Source organism: Spea bombifrons, chromosome 1 (assembly GCF_027358695.1).
Source record: "Spea bombifrons isolate aSpeBom1 chromosome 1, aSpeBom1.2.pri, whole genome shotgun sequence".
NCBI classification, from domain to species: Eukaryota; Metazoa; Chordata; class Amphibia; order Anura; family Pelobatidae; genus Spea; species Spea bombifrons.
The window spans coordinates 31,330,553-31,350,378 of NC_071087.1; the positions used below are offsets into that span (position 1 = coordinate 31,330,553).

Genomic DNA, 19,826 nt, shown 5'->3' on the forward strand with positions numbered 1-19,826 from the left:
GACAGTTACAGTGTAAATATGTTAAAGGTCTTGCTAACTTATAATTAAATACAATTGTTTTTCACAACTTATCATTCTATACTTGTAATGTAAATAACATTTTGAGTACCAACTTGATGCATTTTTCTTTTTATAATTCTGCAATATCAATCGTATAACTGGTTATATGCATACCTGGGAACTTTCTAAATGATCTGGCCCTGAGGCTCTTGGAATATTAACCCCTTTAATAGCCCATCCTGAAGATTATTTGCAGTCACTCGCCAAATATATTGCCCAAATGACTCTTTTACTGGTACTACAGTACCTTGATTTGTCATTATTTAAAGATACGCTTAATTGAGTCAACTGCGTTGAAGCAAGGATATCAACCATAGCATACTGGGAGCAAAAGCACCATTTGGGAACCTTATACAGTATATGATCCCAGCAGTGTAGAATATAAAGGAGTTATATGCAGACTGTGTGACCCAGAGGATCTGCCTCTTCACCCATCACCTTGAGATTGGGGCAAAATCCCTGAGAATTCCCAGGTATGGTCATATGGGCACACACATATAAATGCGTATGGACACTACTGTTTGGGGTCAGTTAGAAAAAAGGAGTCACTGAAAGAAAAGCAAATGTAGTCCATTAAAGTAAAATCAAACAGATCAGAAGTAGTGTATTGCTAATGTTGCAAATGACTGTTGTTGCTGGAAATTGCTGATTTTACTGGAATATCTTCATAGGTGTACAGAGGCTCTTTATCAGCAACCATTACTCTTGTGTTTTAATGGCATGGTTTGATAGTTAATTCACGTTTAAAAAGGTTAATTGATCATTAGAAAACCCTATTACAATTATGTTTGCACAACTAGAAATGTATTTGTATTACATGAACATACCTAAGTGACCCCAAACAGTAGTGTATATACATACATACCTGGTAACTTCCAAGGGTAGGCCACCAGGAGTTTCCTCTCTTTCAGTGGAGTAGCATTTTGAGGGGACATAGCGAGCAATACATAGAGGCAGGGCTATCCATGCATGGTGTGTGGCTAGCTGCGGATGGACCCAGGCCAGTTATGTGTAGACGTGGGGCAAGCGACCCATGGACAGTATTAAGTTGATGGACAGGGAAGTGACAAGGAGAATTCATGTACAGAAAGGTGATATTGAGTTCAGGGACACAAAATAACACTGTCTTTAGGACAAACTCCAGTTTATTATGTTTGAGAACATGGTTCCAATGAACATGAAAATATCATCTCATAAATATATCAGGTGTCACAGCATAGAAAATGTGTAGAAATTTTAAGGTTTACCTGGGAAAACTGCATGTGTAGGTGAACATCTGGCTCTACTCCTATGTTTATCTGCAAATATAAAGGAATAAAAAAAAATGTGTCCTTTCTACGATGTTTTATTATTATTTACTATTTACTATTATTTACTATTTAGTGCGCTTTACTTCTTATGAATTTTTTTTCTCATTTTCTTTCTGGTAAATTGAAAGTTTCTTAATATTTTGTTTTATTTTGTTACAATTATTAAAATCATTATATTTTGTTCTATTTTGATACAATTAGTATTATTAGTTAGTACATAGTTACATAGTAGTATATGTCGTAGTAGTATTATTCTGACAATGTACATTTGGTTGCATTCCTACCAAAACGTTTCTGTTCTCCTGTAGTAGAATAAAATAAAAGGTTAGGGGTTTTTTTTATGTTTTTTTCTTGCTATGGCATTAAACCACATTTCATGACAATAATACAACACTAAATTGTTTAGTGGTTCTAAAAGGTTATTATGAGAAGACTGCTTGCGTTTTAATCCTCAAACCAATTCCTGGAAATACTGATTTTGTCCTGATCAGTGAACCTTGGAGATGGATTAGTTTGAGAACGATTCACAAATCTCGATTTCTCACTGTTCTTTGGAGTTTGATTTCTAAAGCAGAATTCCGTGCCTTTCCTGTGGACGGTGATTCTTCCCATAAATTCTATTTAATATACATTGTAAAAATTTTACAAGAATTTGCAACTGAATAGCTAACTACTATATGGACTGTGCTAAAATAGATTAAAATAATATTATTCAGATTTTCTTTCACTAAATTACAAGCTATACCTACGACAATTTTGTTCTTTTTTTTTTTTGTGAGGCATAGTTTACATCAGCAGATGCTTCTTGTGAATAGCAAACTCAAAATGTTAGTGTAGCTCTAAAACACACCTCCAATCCCATTTCATTGACTCCAGTAAGCTTTTGTTGAAGTCTAGGGATTTGCATACTTTTTTCCAACCCACACTGTAAATGTTTGAATGATGTGGTCAAAGTGGATAAGAACAATACATTAATGTGTGTTATTAGTTAAAACAGGTTGTGTTTGTTCATTATTGTAACTTAGGTGATGATCAGACCATATTTTAAGACACATTTAAACATAAATGCTGGCAATTCCAAAGGACTGAGTTACGTTTTCTTGCTATTGCATATACATAGACCATCTAATTATCTATCTATCTATCTATCTATCTATCTATCTATCTATCTATCTATCTATCTATCATTTAACCCCCTTGAAATGTGAGGAAATTGTTCCTTTCTTCAAGAATTACTTATAGGTTATATGGTAAGGACTAAAAGTTGTTTTAATTATGGCATGGGCAATGAATCCTTATCTTAATATCTATTAGTAATGCTTTGGGTCTGGTGTACATAATAGCTGTTGGCAGGATTAGTACAATACATCAAACTGTGATGTATACAGCAGATGCATTAGAGCTTTCTTGACATAGATTGCAGATTTTATGCAGAAACAATATATGAAACACACATCCTTTTGTTGTGTATACATTTTGTAAATTGAATAGAAAAAAAAAACATGCATATTTAATGAAATGGGCTTCAAAGGAACATTATAACAAGATAAGTTATGCTGTTTGAAGATGTTAAACTTTTGTTGTGTAATACAGAACAGATGTCAACAGCAGACATGCTTTTACACCTATGGTAAAATGCAGTTACAAAGCTTCAGGCTGTAGAGATGTCTGTTCGTTGTCAAATATTTAGTTCAAAGCCTTTCAAAACAATGGAGTTAAGGGATATTTTTATTTTTCAAGAAGTAAGTTTTGTGCTACTTCGATATAGTTGGAAGGAAAATGTGAGAATGTAAATATGCATTATATTTCTTCTGAAATGATAACCAGAGCGCAATGATTCTGAAACTGGTTTGATACTTCATCACGCCTCCATATGTGATGAGAACCTGTCAATGCTGGCTTTTTTCTACTTTTTTTGCAGATGACAGGTTATCACTAATCACATGTATTTTTAGGGAAAGGGTAACACTTTTTAACACTATCATCTACACACCAAACCATTGTTAGCAGTAGCAGACCAAAGAGAGTTCTTCAATGTGTTTTATATACCTAATCTTCAGAAGAGACCATGGCCCCATGGGTGTTGGGAGCTAAAGAAGCTGGGATTTTGATCTAAGGGGAAATCAGAGTCACATGTCAAAGAGCGACAAACAAAAATGATAAAAAACACCTCTGGAGTTCTATATAATGCACAAGATTTTCAGGATAAAGGACACCAACAGTTAAGCTAGTTTATTTTTTTATTATTTAAAATATAATATCGAGTTATATCAATAGCTATTGCACTTGCTTTAATGCCATCCAGTATTTGGGATAGATGTCCTTTCAGCAACCCTCAAAAAGATGAGTGGAGTTTCCATCTGACTTTGCCAAGAAGATGGATGGATAAAAAATCTATTTATGCCTTTTATTTGTGATATAGATATTATTTTTGTCCAAGAGACGATGGAGTCTTTAGTCAAAGTTTATACATTTTATTGAGCTAACATAGATAAGGGTGTAGATCACATATGTTTTCAGCAACTAAGACATTTCATCTTCAAAACATCTTAAAATCTGACTTCTTCTGTCCAAAAAGCTTATGTAGCTTTATATATTTCCTTATGTTGGGTCCAATAAAGTGCTCCCTAAGCCAACATTGCCAGGTCGAGACAGCTATTTACAGGAAAGCCACATTCAGTGATTGTGGTGTTAGTAGCTAAAGTAAATAATTCTGATAATGTTTGCTATGTATTAATTAGTGGATTGCGACCCTTTACAGAGCTATATTCAGGCTTGTTTTTTATATATATATAAAAGGAAAGTAAGAAATCAAGGAAATAATTGAGCTAATCAGCAAATCTGTGAAAGCTCCAGGTTCACCCTAGAATTTCCAAGTGAAGTCCTGCTTCCCAGCTCCTCACTCAGTTCCCACCTACACTCCTCCCTCTTTCTGCCCACTCAGAAAAGGCTGTCCAGGGCTTTATGCACAGTGAGCCCGACCCTTATGTGTGGCTCCCCATCACAAAGCTAAACCCGCATTAAAAGGAGAAGTCAGGGTAGGCTTTCCTTTGAAGTTATGTTCAAATGATTATTAAAAAAAAACAAAAAAAAACATGTCCCTTGTTTTTTTGGTTTATGTCTAAGAACCATATGACAGTTTCTAATGCAATGAATATTAAATGAATTTTATAAAAATTACAAATGTGACTATATAAAAAACCGTACCCAATAGATAGAGAAACAGATTGTTTTTCGTAACACAAAATGTCTGCATAATTCAAGCGTAGAAGAAAAAAATTGGCATGCTATATTTGCATGAGTTTCCTACCATAATAAAACATGTCAGATTTATGTCAAAATAATGGCCTCAAAGTAAATAATTTAGCACTTACTGAAAATAGCACTTTCAATTTAAATACAGTTACTAAGATTTGCAAGATATCTGTATACTGGTTTATAAGAAATAACAGCAGCCCACAATGGTTGTAACTTTGTTTATGGCTATAAATACCAACAAGATGCGTTTGGTGTAAATACTATATTTATATGGATTTTTGTGGTATTTACTGGTCTTGGAAGAACACATATATATATATTAATTGCAAAGCTTTTGCATATTTTTTTGACCATTGTGAACTTTACTTAGGTTCATCTGTGCGATTAGTGAATAATTTACGTACCAGAGGACTCCTTGTGTTGCCCTGCAGTCTCCATGTAAAGCCCTGTTTTATTATTTATTGTTTAATATAGCGCCATCAAATTCTGTAGCGCTGTACAATGGGTAGACAGGACATAACAAGTAGTATGTAACATAACAAATTGACTAACAGAGACACCAGGTGAGGAGGGCTCTGCTCAAACGAGCTTACAGTCTTGTTTCTCTAAGCAGGACAGCGACGTTTAGCCATACCCTGCCCCTTCACAAAACCACTCTTCCAGAAGAGGAAGAGCTCACGGGTAGCCTACCCAGGGATATTCCCAGTTATGCTTGTTTATGATAAAAATAATCTGGACAAAGTACTATATGTGGAACGTTTCATTGGCTGCGTGATCCATAATTAGAACTTCTATTAATCTGTAATTGATATAAATGTAAAGCTAAAGCGTGTGGTATCTCCTGGATATTTTAGGTGTGAAGGTTTAGGTGTATAGGGAATGAAGGTTTGTATAGGAGAACTGGCATGTCTGTGTTTGACAAGCCATGTCAAATATGTATTTTATTGTGAATCTGAATTACCTATGTCATTCCACACGTGTGAAATGACAACTCAATTATTTGCAATAATATTATGGAGCTAATAAACCCTAGGTGGTTATTTTCACATAAATAAATAATATGATAACAAAAACCTTGCACTTGCCTAGTAATAGATAATTGTAAAAATAATTAATGGAATGTGTCATTAGTGTCAGAATAAGAAAATCTGCTTGTGTATCAAGATACCTTTGGGGGCTCCGTGTAGCCTGAGGGGCTCCTATGTTACTCATTGCAGACTGGGTGAAAAAGTACCTGCTTTTATTTGTGGCCCTGTACATAGATGAATAGTGGCTGCAGAGAATAAGAAATTGGCCCATCTAGTGTACATTTTTGTTAAAATTCAAGCAAAGTATCAGTTTCATTGACGCAAACAAATATCCTTGTAATCCTTGATGCGATCCGGGGATGCTCCAGCAGAGTAACATTATAGTTATATACACTATATAGACGACAAACCAAAAGAAAGAGACAGAGTAGGTTTTCATGAAGGTTGCAAGGTTTGACCAAGTATGCTTTGCAAGTCAATAAATGTTCACCTTATGTTTGCACATGTGCATTCATACACAGCCCTTGTTTTATAATACATATGTATTAAGAAGCTTGCATTATAAAAAATTCAATTACTGAATCTGACAAAGTAGTTCCCCGTACTTATAAATTAATATTTGTGTACCAAAGGAGTCATTTGCATCCAACCCTGACCTGTTATTTCTAGAGAATTTAATTACAGAATACATAAAAGAGAAAAAACAGCATGACGTCTGTTTTGCAGCTGCAGGAACTTTGGAGGGAAAATGGAAATTTTACTTGTTTAACACATTGTTCTGTTATTTATTTACAGAACTGTGGCTACCTCAATGCACTAAGATAATGGAATAGGAAAGTCTTCTAAAACATCAAAAACAAGAGCAACGAGCTTTAGCACACCTGGGCCACCGTGTAATTAGAAACTTGGCACATGTGTTCAAGAATATTGATTTTCAATGTATATTTAATATAGGAAACATATCATACTGTCCTAAAAACGTAATTTGCATTAACTCAACCTCATTTGGAAGGACGTACATAATGTTTAAATAAGTACATGTGCATCCTCTCAAAGTTCTTTGCTTTTTGATCCATTTAGGGTATCATCAAAATGGTCAAAACAGAACAACATTAAATAAGATAATAAGCCTGTTAAATACTACATAATAATGGTTCAAATTGCCCAGTGTCTTTTGAACCTTGGACACATGCAATTCAATGTTACACAGCACTAACAGTTCCTATGGAAACGCTATATGAACTGATATACAGAATTCATACACATAAGTATATATTAGTATATATAAAAATTTTAGCGATGTTGTATTGGGCCAACGTAACCACAATGATCCTTTCCAGGTATTAGGTTAAATAGTAATGCATACACATGGTATAGTGACATGCTTATAATAATGTTTCTAAATGTATTAGATCATTTACATTGTTTATATTATAATACCATTTATTGAAAAAATAAAAGTAAGACTTTGTGATCACCATAACCTGGTTATGACCAGGTTGGATGTTTGTAAGTTGCAGAAAATGATGCAATTTTTTGCGGTTGAATGAGTGGATATAGTTCATCATGACTATTTTTGCTTACTAAGAAGATAAATAATTTGTGTAGTTGTTGCAGATTTACGGGTTTGATTCTTTCACTATTCTTAATTAAATATTCATGTAAATGTTCAATGTACTCTTCAGCAGTTTCCTCTGGGAGATAATGGGATTTAAGTTACATCTGTTCGGAATTCAAGCTATAATTACTAAATCTTATCTGTAACCTACCTTTCCTAAGGAATTTGATATTAACTTTTTTTTTCTGAGGCCAGAGTAAAAAATAAGTAGCAAGATATATACTCCATTGTTTAAATCAGTGGTTCCCAAACTTACTGTCCCCTTTTCAGATATATATTTTTTCAATATACTTTGGGAGGCACTGGGTTTTAGTAAGAACTTGCATCTTGTGTGTTTATTTGGAAAGTCACTAACTCTATATTACACAACAGATCAAACATACGAGAAATGTTCTTCTCTTCTTTCTTTATGCTTCCACTGCCCCTATTTTTATTTAACGCCCCCCAATTGCCCCAGAGGCTGCTACTGCCCCCCTGGATTGTTCCAATGCCCCCAGAAGGTGGTATTGCACACTTTTGTAAGCCTCTGGATGCACAGACTGAAAATACAAAATATAATAATTAAACATAGAAACCTATACTTTGATGGCATATAAGAAACATTCAGCTCATCTAGTCTACTAATTATTCCTACTGTAAAGACCTTTCCGGGATTTGTCTTGTCTTTTATTTGGGGTAGCCGTATATCTCTATGTTCCTCTATCATATCTGCTAGAAGAGTATCTATCACCCTCTCAGCAAAGCAAAACCTCTTTACATTGCATCTAAGCCGCTGGCCCTTTAGTTTTAAAAAATCCCCAGAAATAATTATTTCTATATTTCACCAATAGCACAATACCCATAATAGTATATTTTGCCTTTGATTTTTTTTATGTCCAAAGTGCATTTTTTATATATTTAGCAAAACAGAACCGCAGCTGACTCTTTGAACTTTTTCCTTCTAAGTTACTTCAAGGGGGAGTTTCATGTAATGTTTTGCTCAGTGTTGTATACAGTAATATAGTTATATAGCAATTAAAGGAAACCTGGTTGTATTACATGTTGTTCCAACAAACATCTTTGGAAGCTGCCATTGTAGATGGTCATTGGATATTTTTGGTGGCTTTCCATGTTAAAACACCACACTGACCTGTTTATAGCAATGCTCAAAGAAGCCCTGATTGGCTTATTCAACAAAAAAACATCTATTTGTCTACCCAGTTGAAGATCTTGGTCGATAAAAAGCAATACCTTATTTTAACACCCAAGCTGATAGTCCTAGTTGTTTTATGAAAGACAACAACATATTCTCTACCGTAATCAAGATATTATATATCCACTGCTCCTCGCGGCGTTTTATTTTACAAATGTGGATTGGCAAGATCCCCTTGTGGTTAACCCATGCTGTTTCTCTTATCGCAAGCTATTTTTTGTAACACACTTTCTATTAATTTACCACCTACTAAAAAACTTACTGGTTTAAGTCTTGCCTGCTACCTTCTAGAAGTACTCCTGCCGATATTGACTAGTTAGATACAATGTTAATGGGCCTGTTAAAAAAGGGATGCATCCAGGATATTTTTTTTTTTGCTTTGGAGAGATGAATTAGAAAATCTTCCTCTGTAAACATACATGTTTTATATGTCTCACCATTTCTTTTGAGGTACTTTCCAATCTCCCTTCCACTGTTAAAGCAGACATTTTAATTGAGGTCATCAGCTTGACCTGTATCCTCATTTATATACTGTATATCCCATATTTTATCATGTGCCTAGTCTCTGATTATTTTTTTTCTCCACTGTGTGTGCTTTACACATTAATAATGTAGTTTAGTACTTACTCCTATCTTACTTAGCCCGAGTCGGCTTCTATATATATATATATATATATATATATATATATATATATATATATATATATATATATATATACCCCATGTCAGCACAGTACCACAGTGGCTCCTTTTCTCATAATTTTACTGAAGTTTTAATGTTCCATTTCCCTGGACTTCATCTAAATATTTTAAGGAAAACAACCGATTTGCATCTACTCTTCTTTACGTATCAGCGCTTACTGCTTTGATTGAAAGCAAAAAAAAAACGAATAGACCTTGTACTTTTGTGTGGGTTTCATGGTTAATGTAACTCCTTTTCCCTAAGTGATAAAAACATGCCTTGACATCATCGTTATACATTGGTAAAGATTAGGCAGGTCTCAAATATACTTTCCTACTCTGTAGAACATAACACCTTATACAATGTTGTTAAGAGAATCAAAAATCATTATAAACAGTGTCTATTGAAACCTCTAATTATATTGGAAGGCATATTTAAAATTTTCATATCTTTGGTAATTATTCCAACAAGAGAATTAAATACCCATCGACCAAAGTACCTATCAGTATATCAGTCAATTTGTATTCTAATTAACTACAAGCTACACAAAAAACCTCCCGATGTTGAAAGAATGTGTTTTAGGGTGTATTCTAGTATTACAAGATTTTATTTTCGAAGCAATTTCACATTTTACAATGTGTAAAATATTATACTAATACCCTACCATTCTGAATACCCCCTTATTGCTCAGTTAACAAAGAAGACCAGTTAGGTTCGGTCATTTAGCTTTAGTGAATTGGCTTTGTTCTAGTATATCTGGATTAAATAGAAACAACCATTTTATATACACCATGGGAAAGATAGCAGCTGTGGTTAAAATCATTAAATCTGTACCAGCAAAATTACATACCTTGCTAGTTTAATCGCTGCTTCCTGCAGCTTGTTGAATATATTTTTGAATGTTTTCTTGTAGAATGTCATTGTTACAAATCCCCCACTATGAAGGAAAGAATAATCAATGATATCTTATTTGGAGAACCATTATATTTGATTTTATTTCTGCTATAGAGAAAAAGGAAAAGAAAACAAATGTAAATGTTTGAGTAGTTTATATGTGACTAATAGCTTATTAACCAAAGCATTCTGTATGAAATGCCATGTATATTCTATTGTACTCATTGCCACTGTTCTTATTTCACTGGCTGCCCACTCAGGAAGTAGAGGTTTGTACACTTTTATTTTCTCATTCTCCAGTACTGTGTTTGTTACTGCATGGGTATCGTGTTCACTGCAGCGCATGTTTCCTATATCAAGACGCTTTAGTCATTATAATATATATCATCTATTTCGTAGGATGATTACTTCCGCACTTGGAGCCCTGGCAGACCTTTTGATCAAGGTAAGATAACTATATGATATTTAATATTCTGTTGCCTGGAAATGGAAAAGCCTAAATGTAAATCTATTTCACTTTTTTTTTCATTGACTGCAGGGGAGGGGAAAATGAAAGTAATTCTTGATCTTAGATAACTAGATGAGAGTAATTTTTGATCTTAGATACTAGATACACTAGTAATTATAATTATATAATATTATACTACTCTAGTAGTCTAAAATACCCAAATAAGCCCGGTTTAGGCATAAAATATAATATATATGAATGAATATATTTAATTAATGGAGTTATTACAGCCTTGAACACCACAGATATTCAATGTATTACTCATAAGTTTGGGGTAAAAAGTTATTTTCTCTAGTGTTTTAGTGAAGTCTAAAATGAGGGTCTGGCAACATTCAGCCAGGGGTATTTGGAGGTAGGTCTGGCCATGTAGTAATAAAACCCCCACCTATCTGACATCAAATCCTGTGTAGTTTTAAAGAAAGAATACAAAGAAAAACCCCATCAAATATGACTCAGTCATCAGATGTCACCTAAACGCATTCTTACTCTAGTGGCTATATGTCAAATTGCTATCTTCAGATAGTAGTCCAACATCTTTAGCTCTGGCCAGCCAAGGAGGCAATTGCCCATCTGCCACCCGTGTGAGTCCTTTTCTTGTGTTTTTTTCATCTGCAGGATATTACTATTTACAAAATAGGACATGCTGTGCTAACAACATTATAGTCTTTGGTTGAAGTTGATATCTTTTGGGGGGCCAAAAAAAGTTACATAAGTTTTTGTGACCACAGTGTTCTCTTCTTCGGATGTTTAATATTTTCTTAAATAGTTTCTTATTATTAAAGGTTTAGCAAGCAGAACGTCCCATTGTTTAAGCTTGCACAAAATGGATCTTCAAAGTGCCCATTTGTATTGTAATATCATGTTAATATCAGTAGTACTTGTGGGCATTTTAAAATTGTATGTCCCAAAGAATTACTAGAGAGTTATTTCACACAAGTTCAATTATTTATATATCCAGAGTTTGTTTGATGTATTTGGTTAATAATTAACTAACGTGAGCTCTACACTTCTGAACAAATGTAATTGAAATGGTGCGATTTCTGCAATACCTTGGCTTTAGTTTATAAAAAGTATGCTCATAGTTTTTGTCTTTTATAAAACAATAGTTTGTATTATCTTTGGCTGGTCAAGGACTGCACTCCTGTAGTAATGTTATTTTATTTCTAAAGCAACATTTTAAAGGTTAAGGTTGCCCAACTTTGAAAGTATTATTAAGCATTTATGCTAGATGAATTTATTTTTTATATTGTTATTATTGTACTGTATGTTATTTATATAGCGTCAACAATTTATGCAGCGCTTAATACAATACATATATTGAAGGGGTATGACAAGACGAGAATTGACAGACTAAGACAAACCGATACATTAGGTATTATTTTTGATGCAGGGGAAATTGAGATTATTCATGAAAGCTCCATTTCTAGGTCGTGATGGGTATTAGACGTAGTTATGTGTATCTGAAAAAAAACATTTGTGATTGATTAGATGTGAACCCATGGTGCTGATAAATTAGTGAGTAAAGGGAAACATCAGATATCTCAATAGCTTTTAACCCCTTAACGACCAATGACATGCCAGACATGTCACAAAAAATGGTCAATTAACAACAGATGGGTTGCTGTAATGCCTTGATTTGGAGGCATTCAGGAACACCTAAAACTGCTCCAGGGACCCTGGGTGATCCCTCCTGGGAGTGTTCATGACACCGGATTTAAAAAAGCTTAGGAGGCGATCATAAGCTCAAATGGTATAGCAAAGCATTCAGCCTCCCTGAAAACCCACTCCAGGGTGCACTGTAATCGCTTCCCAGAGTGACCAAATGCACCATAGCGAGAGATGTTGCCTCTTGCAAGATGGCGTCTCCCACTTAAAAATTAACAACTTTCCAAGAGGGGACTGCATCCAACCATGCAAGTCAATGGAACCCAGCTAACTAATCACAATGCAATTAGTAAAATATATAAAAAATGGAAAAACATTAAGAAAAAAGTTAAAATATTACCATTTAAAATAGCCTGTCTGTTTTTAAAAATATATGGTTTTGTAGAGTAAATTGAATTGGCTGGGTTCAAAGAGGCCCAAAATATGGGCACAGGATGACCAAATTCTAAATTAGAAAAAGACACCTCCCAAATGTGGCCCCTTAGCCCCCAAACAACCAGGCATGGGTGGTCTCACTGTACTTTGGAGATGATGCTGAAAACCTTTTGGGGTGTTGTTTGGCAGTGACATATACCAGGAGCTATAAATTCACACCTGAAGTACAATGTGTATGACACAAAAAATTACATACATTGGCAAAGGGTGGTGGTAGAATAAGTGCATATAAAGAGTTAAAATAGCAGCATTTTAAATATTATGGGGTGTCCAGTTTTCGAAAGTATATGGTTTCATGGTGTAAATAGAATCGGGCAACTTCAAATTGTCCCAAATAGGACATTGAGGGTAGGATTACAAGGTTTGAAAAAAAGGTTTGAAATAGCAATATGCTATTTATACGTATTGCCCTTTAGCTTGCAAACAAAAAACATAAAAAATGGGTATTTCTAAACTCAGGACAAATCTTAGAATCTATTTAGCAGTTTTTTTTTTTCAATTTGCTTTTGTAGATGAGTAAAAACTTTCAAATGAAATATATTTCTTTCAATTTTCACCATATTTTATTAGTTTTTTTTATAGTAATAATGGTTTCTTAAAGAATCCCTTGTCCTGAAAAAAATTCTAAACACAAGAACTGCTATGCTTTCATAGACTAACAAAAACTGACCTTCTGAAATATGTTGGTAGGGTATCCAAAAATAACTACTTCCAATTGGTTTATGCTCAAGGTGATTTTAATCCACTGTGGTGTCATCTGGCTAAATTTTATTTGAAGCAAGCCCTTGCGTTTTCCATCCAATCCCTTTTGAATTAGTTAATCCTCCATGCTATCATTTTCTAATACCACATTTTGAGACATAGGATTATCCCCAAGGATTATCGCCTGCTGTTTACCTGAATTGTCCAGTTTGTTTCTTCCAAAAAAACTTCATAGAACATGGAATGGAGAAAATGAAAAATATTATTTCTTCCATTTTCTGTTATAAAGGGGATACACGTTCCCTTCCAAATCATAACTACTATGTGACATGCACTTATTAGGATTTTCCCAACAACAGGTGTGATGGTAAGGTCTCTGCATTTAAAAGCCAAATTTTAATAGTGGTTTGAAAAGCAATGTCAAAGCGTGGCATTTTGCCAGATGTTTAGAAATCACAGACTTTGTGAAAGCTTGAATATTTGGTTCTGCTTCTCAATGTTTTAAACTCTTATGTTTACTATGTTATCATATGAGCTGGTACACGTATGTCTGTGTTTTGTAGGTATCATCTTATACTGTCATTCCAACGCACAAACTGCACGTGTAAGCCTAAATCTTAAGATGCATGCATGATATTGTTCACTTAACCCTCTGTGTGCCAGGGGTAAGGGCAGATTTTTCCATCAAGGCCAGTTTTTCGAATTTCACTTCAGTTACATTTAGTTGATAATCTTATACATATGCAGAATTTTGTTTTTCTGGACAAATTAGGCTATACATACATATAGAATTTAACCCATTCCTGTATGATTTTTTGGGTTACAGAAGATAAATCAGCAGCCTCCCCTGCACAACAGAAAGTTTTCGCAGCCATTGCATAGTTACGTACCACATATATAACTGGCACTTTAAGGGTTAAACATCAATGTTCTACTAGTGATCTGCTCCTTTTGTATTTAATTATATTGTATGGTATAAGTCTGGATGGCTAAAAGAAAATAATCCATTCTTGCTGTACAACTACGTTTGTATTCCTGTTACACATCTTTTTCTGTGTTAGAAAATGATTGACAAATACCTGCTTTTGATTAATGTTTCACTATAGCCCTCTCTATACTGCTTGACATTGAGGTCTGACTGCTGCAATTATGGGAGAGCAATTTCCTTACGTCTCGCCTAATATTACAACAATTGGAGACTTGAGGTCTGACTTTTAATGGATTCTGCTAAATCTTGACACATGTGTATTTTATCATTCCAAATATCACCTGTCTCTAGTACTGTTTAAAAGCCTATTACTCTGTTTGGAGCAATCAGTCAAAGCACTCCTTAATCCATTAAATGAACAACGTACAAGAAAACCTTAACACGCTGATCCTGGACAAAACAAAAACAAAAAACCTCTGGATCCTTAATGTATCTGACTTTTGTGTTATTTTTTTCTTTCTAAATCTAAAAATATAAACATAAAATACATCACTAAACTCTTTTATCGATTTTCTGACCAAAGGCTAAATAAGTGCATTAATTTAATACCATTGATTTTGTTTTGCAATCAATTGTTTGAATCTCCTATGATTGTTTCTATGTGAAATTGTGACTAAGGTATTTTATATGTTATTTTATATCTATTGTATGAACACATTGAGGTTGATTACTATAAACAGTACTGTGCAAACATTTTAGGCATATGTGAAAAAATGCTGTAAAGAAAGAATGATTTCAAAAAGAGACATATTAATAGTTATAAAGAGAACAGATGAAAAATGTAAATCAAATTCATATTTGATGTACAGTTGCACAAATTTGGGTATTTAGGCACACCTGCTCCCCCTAGGTGTGGAAGGTTACCTAGAATAGACATTTCAGCACTATTGTATAGGGGGGGAAAAGCTCTGGTTAAGCTGTATAGAAAGTACATAAATATATTGTATATATTGTAAAAGGTAAAATAAAATCTCCTGTGTTAGAAATGTAACATATTGCCTACCAGTCGCATATGTGGTTTGTGTTTAAGAGCAGTGTCTATTGTAAGGGGAAAATAAATATGGAGCCAGGAAGCTCGCCGTCAGTAGAAAAATGTTTCACACCCACACACTTAATCATAGGGTCAGGGTAGGACTAGGATAGGACAAGGAGGCTAATGGTGCTCCGGATTTCCTTTCTTGTACATCTACTGGCAAGAGTTCTTGGAGCCATCTACTCCAGTGTGATTGCATTAAATATGATACGCATTGATTACATATTTGAAAAATTCATGGAATTTAATTATTTAAATGCTAAATCATTACTCATCACTAGATATTAATGCAAATATATACTTTTTAGAACATATAGAACATAAACTATTAAAAACATATTTTAACATATATGGTCATTGGTATTCTAATAACATGTTATATGTGTTTTTTTCAGCTTTAGATCCAGCTAAAGATCCATGTTTAAAAATGAAATGCAGTCATCATAAAGTTTGTATTGCTCACAATCAAGAGACAGCAGTGTGTGTCAGTCAAAGGAGACTTACACATAGGTATGATTTTATTTCTAATATTTTATGCAGTTAATTCTGTTTTGCCCTACATTACTGCTGATTTTGCCAAACACCTGATAACTGTTGTAGGCTGGAGAACAGCAAATCCTTTGCTGGGTAGAAATTTGTGAATTAACATATTGTCAAGGGGGTTATTTGTATAGAATAGGAAGTTATATAGTTATAACATTTACAAAGATGGGTGCTGCTTGGCCCTAAGGAAATATAGTATGACAGCCTTGCCAAGTTTATATTGCATATTATGTAACTTGTGAGCTAGGGCCTTACCCTTTTTAACTGTGTACCAGACCCTGTGATGGCTTTTAATCCTTGCTCTGATAAACGTGTGGGCTAAGGGATCCCAAAGTCATTCACCTCTGTTGGGTCTTTGTTGGTGCTGGAATTTTTGCCCCAGGAGGGAAACTTGGTCACAAGGAGATATTGCTTAGATTGAAGATGATCATGAATCTTGCCATATAGCAATGCTTGTACCCACAAATAAGAACATTGTACAATTGGCTATCACCTGATGAGATGCTATTTTAATTGTGAATGTGAAGTTTTGTTGTTGTTCAATGCAGCCTCCACAACTAGGTACACCAATGGCATTTTGAAAATCTCACAAAGTGTTTATTGATTTATAATTATGTGCAAACATTACTCAAAGACCTCTGACTTCAATGTACATACTTTGCTACGTGGTAGGTACTATTGATACCTGTATGCCAAGCATGTAGAGTAGAGCTTGATAATACATTGAATGAGCAGGTAAGGATAAAGTGTTCAAACTTGGACAGTTGCCTGCCTACTTACTTCATTCTGTGGACTGAGGTGCTTTAAATGCTCACACCATTCTGCAAAGAATTCTGAGTAATTGGTTACTTAACGTTGCAAAAATACAGAAAAGATTATAAAGCGAAAAGTATAGGATAGCTATAGTAATAGGTAATACTGATTTTATCAGGGTTCTGTTCATTTTACACTTTATTAAACATTCATTTTACAATCTGTGGTTTATTTTCTGCTGTATTAAATATTTATACTTTTTCTTTTGAAGCTACTAATAAACTGCATAAAGTGCATTTTAAACAACTCTGCTTTGTGCCAAAAACGGATACCCTAACATATTGTACTTCTACATTAAAAAGAGATTTATTACACATTTACAAATGTTCTGATGCCATACAGGCATTTTGGTTCCAAGCTAGTCATCAATATCTTGGACAATGTTTTCTTTGGGAGGAATCAGGTCAGGGCTACATACCAACAGGGAAAACCAGAAGAAACTCTAACCCAGGCACCGGGTAGATTATACTTAGCTTAACATACAATAATATTATTTGATATAAAAAAAATGGCCGTTGGTCATGACCACCACTGGATCTCACAGAAAACTAAATCTTCCTTACATTATACCCAAGTCTTTGACCCCATGTTCCTCTTGTTATAACATTTCTTCTTCTTTGAAACAAACTTCCCTCCTTCACTTTTATTGATGTATTTAATTGTTTCGTCACATGTCTCACTCTTCTTTCCTCTAAGCTATAGATGTTGTGTTCCCTTAGCCTTTCACCATTTTAGTAGCCCTCCTCTGAACTTTCCTCTGTTTGGCAATATACTTCTGAAGATAGGGTAGATGACGACAATGAAGTGATGCCACGTGTGGCTTCAGAAACTGATTAGCATGCAGGGTTATAAATTTAAGAAATTGTAAATATGTCAAAGCAGCAGAAGTGGTCGCATACTAAATACAACCAATCATTATTGCTTTGATATGTTCCTGTAATCTCAGTTTTACACAGTACAAATAAAAAGTCCATTTTAAAGATTTATGAAACAATTTCTTGAAGAAAGAATAATATGAATGTGACTATTATATTGAACACAATAGTTATCTGATAAATAAATGAAGCCTTTTCTTTGGACATAAAAAGCCCAAATCGTGCAGTTTATTTTTCTCTTTCCTATGGAGAAATACCACCTGGTGTATTTATTGTAGGAAAGAAATAGCCCCATTCATTATTATGATTGGTAGTTCTGTTCAGAAGCACTTAATCATTCTTAGACCTAAAGCTAAATTGAGCCTAGTTAAGACTCTTGATTTTTATGCATGTTTTGTGATGCTAATCTGTCCTTTTGGAATGGTTTCAATATTTTAATGGTAGTAACAAATATGGTAATGCATTTATACAAATGTGTCGTTTTTTTGGAGTGGGGTTATAACATAATAGTATTTCTCTTTCCTTTGTTGGAATTGATTAACCATTTTAGATAACAACAATGGTATTGTGTGAAATACAGATCACATAACACATTAAGCATTAGGGACAAATTTCTTTGAATCTCAGTTTTGAATCTACATTTAGAGCTATCAACTGGAGTAAAATGTGTTAATGGCAACTTTTCACCAAAATCTAAGAATATGACACAATAAATGAGATCAGATGGTATTATTATTTAATATTGAATTAATGATGTATTAATAACAATTTGAAACTCTGAAATGTGGTGAATTTATAGCATGATATCAGAGAAGATGAACAGTACTTGGAAAAATTATTTAATACACATTGATAAAATGTCACGTATAATAAGAAAATCATTAAAATCAGCAAATAAATGATTTATCCGCCAATATGGGTCTCTTTTTATGTATAGCATCTATAATGGGCTAATACCTAACTTGCAATTTTCTACTTGATACCGAGTGCCACACTTGATACCTCTCTAGATTCTCCAAGTGAGTGTAGATATGTCTCACACACAAATATTCTTTTAAAACTTCCATAGTAAAGTCCACTTTGACCTCCACGGACATGTTTTGTCTTCTAAATCAAAGGCTATGGGGATACCCATTGTAAAGCTTTATATCACATGTGAAATAAGTCTTCCCTGTTAACCATTCTAATAAAGAAAATAATCACCTACGTATAAATACATACGCACACTTTATTTTGGAATATTTGCTTATTATTTTTTTATTAAACAAATGTCTCATATAACTTTCACTCTTAAAGTTTACCCACTCCTAACATACTGGTCCACAATGCAGTGAACACATAATTGGTGCGATGGGAGCTTTGTCATAACATTGAGACTAATACAATATTATTACCAACAATCTGTATACTCTTTGGGAAGTGTTGGCATCTCAAAGAGACCTTCCAGTATTCTACATTGGGGTTGAATAACCAGTGTAATTTTTTCCTTTTTTCACTCTGGCCAATCAGCATTTTCAAGGGTAAGGGGCAAGCAGTAGATGTGTAAGTATGCTGATGCATTTTTAACTTGTCAGTAGCAATGATGGACTAATGAGAGTTAGAGTGTGAGACAGTGATCGTGACAGCAGAGGCTGAAATTGATGCTCAATCATTGCTCATATACCATACTGCAAGTTATAGTGTAGAGCATAAAATGTACTTGGGTGGGTGGATTGGAGCTGTAGTGTACTGTTAGTTCACTATTAATATGCAGGGACTGCAGCAAACATTTTTTTCAACATTTATCATTCACCTCTAGTTTGTGGACAACACAAAACAATAACTCATTAATCCTTTAAGGACAGAGCTGTTTTTTTTATTTTTTGTACCCTTCGTGACAGTTGCTGTTGTAACATTTCTAATGTGATTTTGTTTAATTGTAATTTTCTTCTCTCTCATTTATTCATATACGGAACCCACACAAGCGGTATAATGTGTTTTTTTTTTCAGGATAAGAAGGGCTTTCTACCATTGTTTTGATCATATCATACAATTTACTATAAAAAATATAAATGTTTTTTTTGTTTTTTTTTGCTTTGTTGCAAGTTATAGGGCAATAAGTACAAGTAGTTTATTGCTATCTCAAAACCATTTTTTTTTAATATAATTTTGTTTTCAAATACTGGCCCATGTCCTATTTTGTACATCTTTGAAGCCGGTCAGTTTAATTTACCCCTATCAAA

General features: G+C 34.0%; 1 protein-coding gene across 1 annotated transcript in view; it reads left to right on the top strand.

Annotated features, from left to right (window-relative positions):
* The window catches only part of SPOCK3 (SPARC (osteonectin), cwcv and kazal like domains proteoglycan 3), an 85,107-nt gene that overhangs the window by 28,914 nt on the left and 36,367 nt on the right, over positions 1 to 19,826 (top strand). Inside the window, exons 3-4 of the mRNA XM_053459947.1 lie at positions 10,442 to 10,487; positions 15,769 to 15,883. Of these exons, the coding sequence (XP_053315922.1) occupies positions 10,442 to 10,487; positions 15,769 to 15,883 (161 nt within the window). The remainder of the gene's footprint in view (positions 1 to 10,441; positions 10,488 to 15,768; positions 15,884 to 19,826) is intronic.